At 59.9% G+C, this 2,241-nt stretch overlaps 1 protein-coding gene across 1 annotated transcript in view; it reads right to left on the bottom strand.

Annotated features, from left to right (window-relative positions):
* ADCY3 (adenylate cyclase 3) overlaps positions 1–2,197 on the bottom strand; it is a gene marked incomplete at its 5' end in the record, with an annotated part of 4,635 nt that extends 2,438 nt beyond the window's left edge. Inside the window, 7 exon segments of the mRNA XM_029084078.1 lie at positions 314–398; positions 482–741; positions 940–1,056; positions 1,160–1,247; positions 1,347–1,508; positions 1,796–1,938; positions 2,039–2,197. Of these exon segments, the coding sequence (XP_028939911.1) occupies positions 314–398; positions 482–741; positions 940–1,056; positions 1,160–1,247; positions 1,347–1,508; positions 1,796–1,938; positions 2,039–2,197 (1,014 nt within the window).
* Positions 2,198–2,241: the final 44 nt, after the last annotated feature.

Raw genomic sequence — 2,241 nt, 5'->3', positions numbered from 1 at the left:
GGTGGAAGCCCTAACTGGGGACATGAGACCTTCTCCAAGGTGCAAATGGGACCCTCCCAGGGCAGGCATGGGCCTTAGGGCCACCACGTTGCTGCCCACCCCTAACCATGGAAGCAAGATGGAGGTGTTGTCTGCACTGATGTGGTCCTGGAGAGCCCTTGGGTGGACTTCCTTGGAGAAGAGCCGGAGATGCTGTTCAGAGCTGGGGACAAATCCTGCTGCCTTGGAGCTTGCAAGAAATAAGGTAGGGACCAAGGGTGAAGATGCAGAGGGGAGGGGACCTTCTCTGGGGTGGGGGAGTCGAGTCACTCACGTGGCGAGAGAAGTAGTAGAAGCTGAGCATCACGATGAAGATCATCGCCGTCATGGAGTACTTGGAGGGGACCAACGAGGACCTGCTGGCAGAGTCAGCAAGCCATGAGTGGGTGGTGGGCACAGCTGTGTCCCCCAACCCTGTGCCCACCCCCGTACCACCCCTTACGTGCTTTGCTGGCCACGGCGGTGGTCGTACTGGTCAAAGATGTACTCCCAGGCGTAGATGTTGACGGTGCCGGTAGCCCCGGTGATCAACACCATGAGGGTCAACTTGACCATGTGGCTGACTTGCACCAGCATGATGGTGGCCACCAAGGCAAGTAGAGCGATGTAGCTGTAGTACTTGGGCTGCTCCCCGCAGCCACCCGGCTGTGGTGGCCCCACTGTCCCATTGCCTGGCCCACCATGATCCTGCCAGCAGCTGAGCTGGGGGCACGAGGACAGGGTGAGGAAGGGGACATGGGGACAGGGTGTTCTTCCCCGGGCAGGAGGAGGACACCTGACATAAAATCCACCCCCTCCATGGTGCAGCCTCGTTAATTGATGTAACAATCGGCCACGGGCTGCTGGATGGAGGAGGTTGGAGTGGGCTCAGCTCCATTGGTGCCCAGGTTGGTGGCTCACCATGTCCACGATGTCAGCCATGGTGACGATGATGATGGCGGCCATGGCCCAGGTGTTGCGTGCCCAGCGGGTCCTATCGATCCAGGTGGAGAAGGCCACGAGTTTTTTGGGGAAGACCTGTGGGGAAAGGAAGATGGGGAAGGGGTTTGGCCAAGCAAGACATGGTGGTGGGACATCATGATGTGCCATCACCATAGCGGTGAGCCTGTCTCACTCTCACCCGGGGGAAGATGGCAGCCAACGAGCAGAGGGTGAGGATGAGCAGCAGGATCTCTCCCACCACAAAGGTCACGTAGTTGGCCACCAACCTACCAAAGAGACAAAGAGGAGACAAGTTTGAAGCCTGGTGGAGCCAAGCATGGCTTTGGGCGCCCCATCCCCCCTTTTCCGCCTCTTCCCTGCCATACCAGGGGTCGATGAAGGCCTCCACCAAGGCAGTGAAGAAGAGGACGACACAAGAGCAGCTGAAGGCAGCCCCACTCTGCTTCTCCTTCTCCACCGAGTAGCGTGTCTCCATCTCAGGGTCAATGAAGCGCATGGAGAGCCTGAAGGTGCTCTTCCCCTTCAGCCTGAAGGTGACACTGCCCGTCACCGACGAGTGGCACCGGGGACCGGCCAAACCATGCCAGGACATGCCAGTGGCCAGGGTGACTCACGCCTGGACGGACTCGCGCTCCAGCAAAGCTTCGTTGAGCAGCTTGTTGAGCTCCTGCTCATTCTGTGAAGCATCAATCACCCTCTCGGCCAGGTCCCGCAGCCTCAACCTCCGCCGAGGGTTGGGGAAGGAAGGGTTCACCGCCTGTGCCGGGGACCGGCCAAACCATGCCAGGACATGCCAGTGGCCAGGGTGACTCACGCCTGGACGGACTCGCGCTCCAGCAAAGCTTCGTTGAGCAGCTTGTTGAGCTCCTGCTCATTCTGTGAAGCATCAATCACCCTCTCGGCCAGGTCCCGCAGCCTCAACCTCCGCCGAGGGTTGGGGAAGGAAGGGTTCACCGCCTGTGCCGGCACAAGACCACGGTAGGATGTTCAAGCACCTCAAAGTGGCTACCAGAAGCCCTCAGATGTAGGTGAGATGCTTTGCATGGGTTGTATGTACCTCTCCATCCTCCTCCCCACTCTCCAGGGTGCCCCTCACCCTGGTGTCAGGCTCCTCGGGTTCCTCGGGGCTGGTGCAGGCCGGGCTGAGGCTGCCGTTGCGCTCCTTGGTGTTGACCAACGGTGGGGAACCACCATGGGATGAGGTCAGTGACAGCTTCTACAAGGTGGAAGGTGGTGGGTGATGGTTGGGGTGTTCCCCAC

This window comes from Antrostomus carolinensis, unplaced genomic scaffold (assembly GCF_000700745.2).
Source record: "Antrostomus carolinensis isolate BGI_N321 unplaced genomic scaffold, ASM70074v2 scaffold32483, whole genome shotgun sequence".
Classification (NCBI taxonomy): Eukaryota; Metazoa; Chordata; class Aves; order Caprimulgiformes; family Caprimulgidae; genus Antrostomus; species Antrostomus carolinensis.
This window is presented reverse-complemented; position numbering and strand designations above follow the sequence as displayed.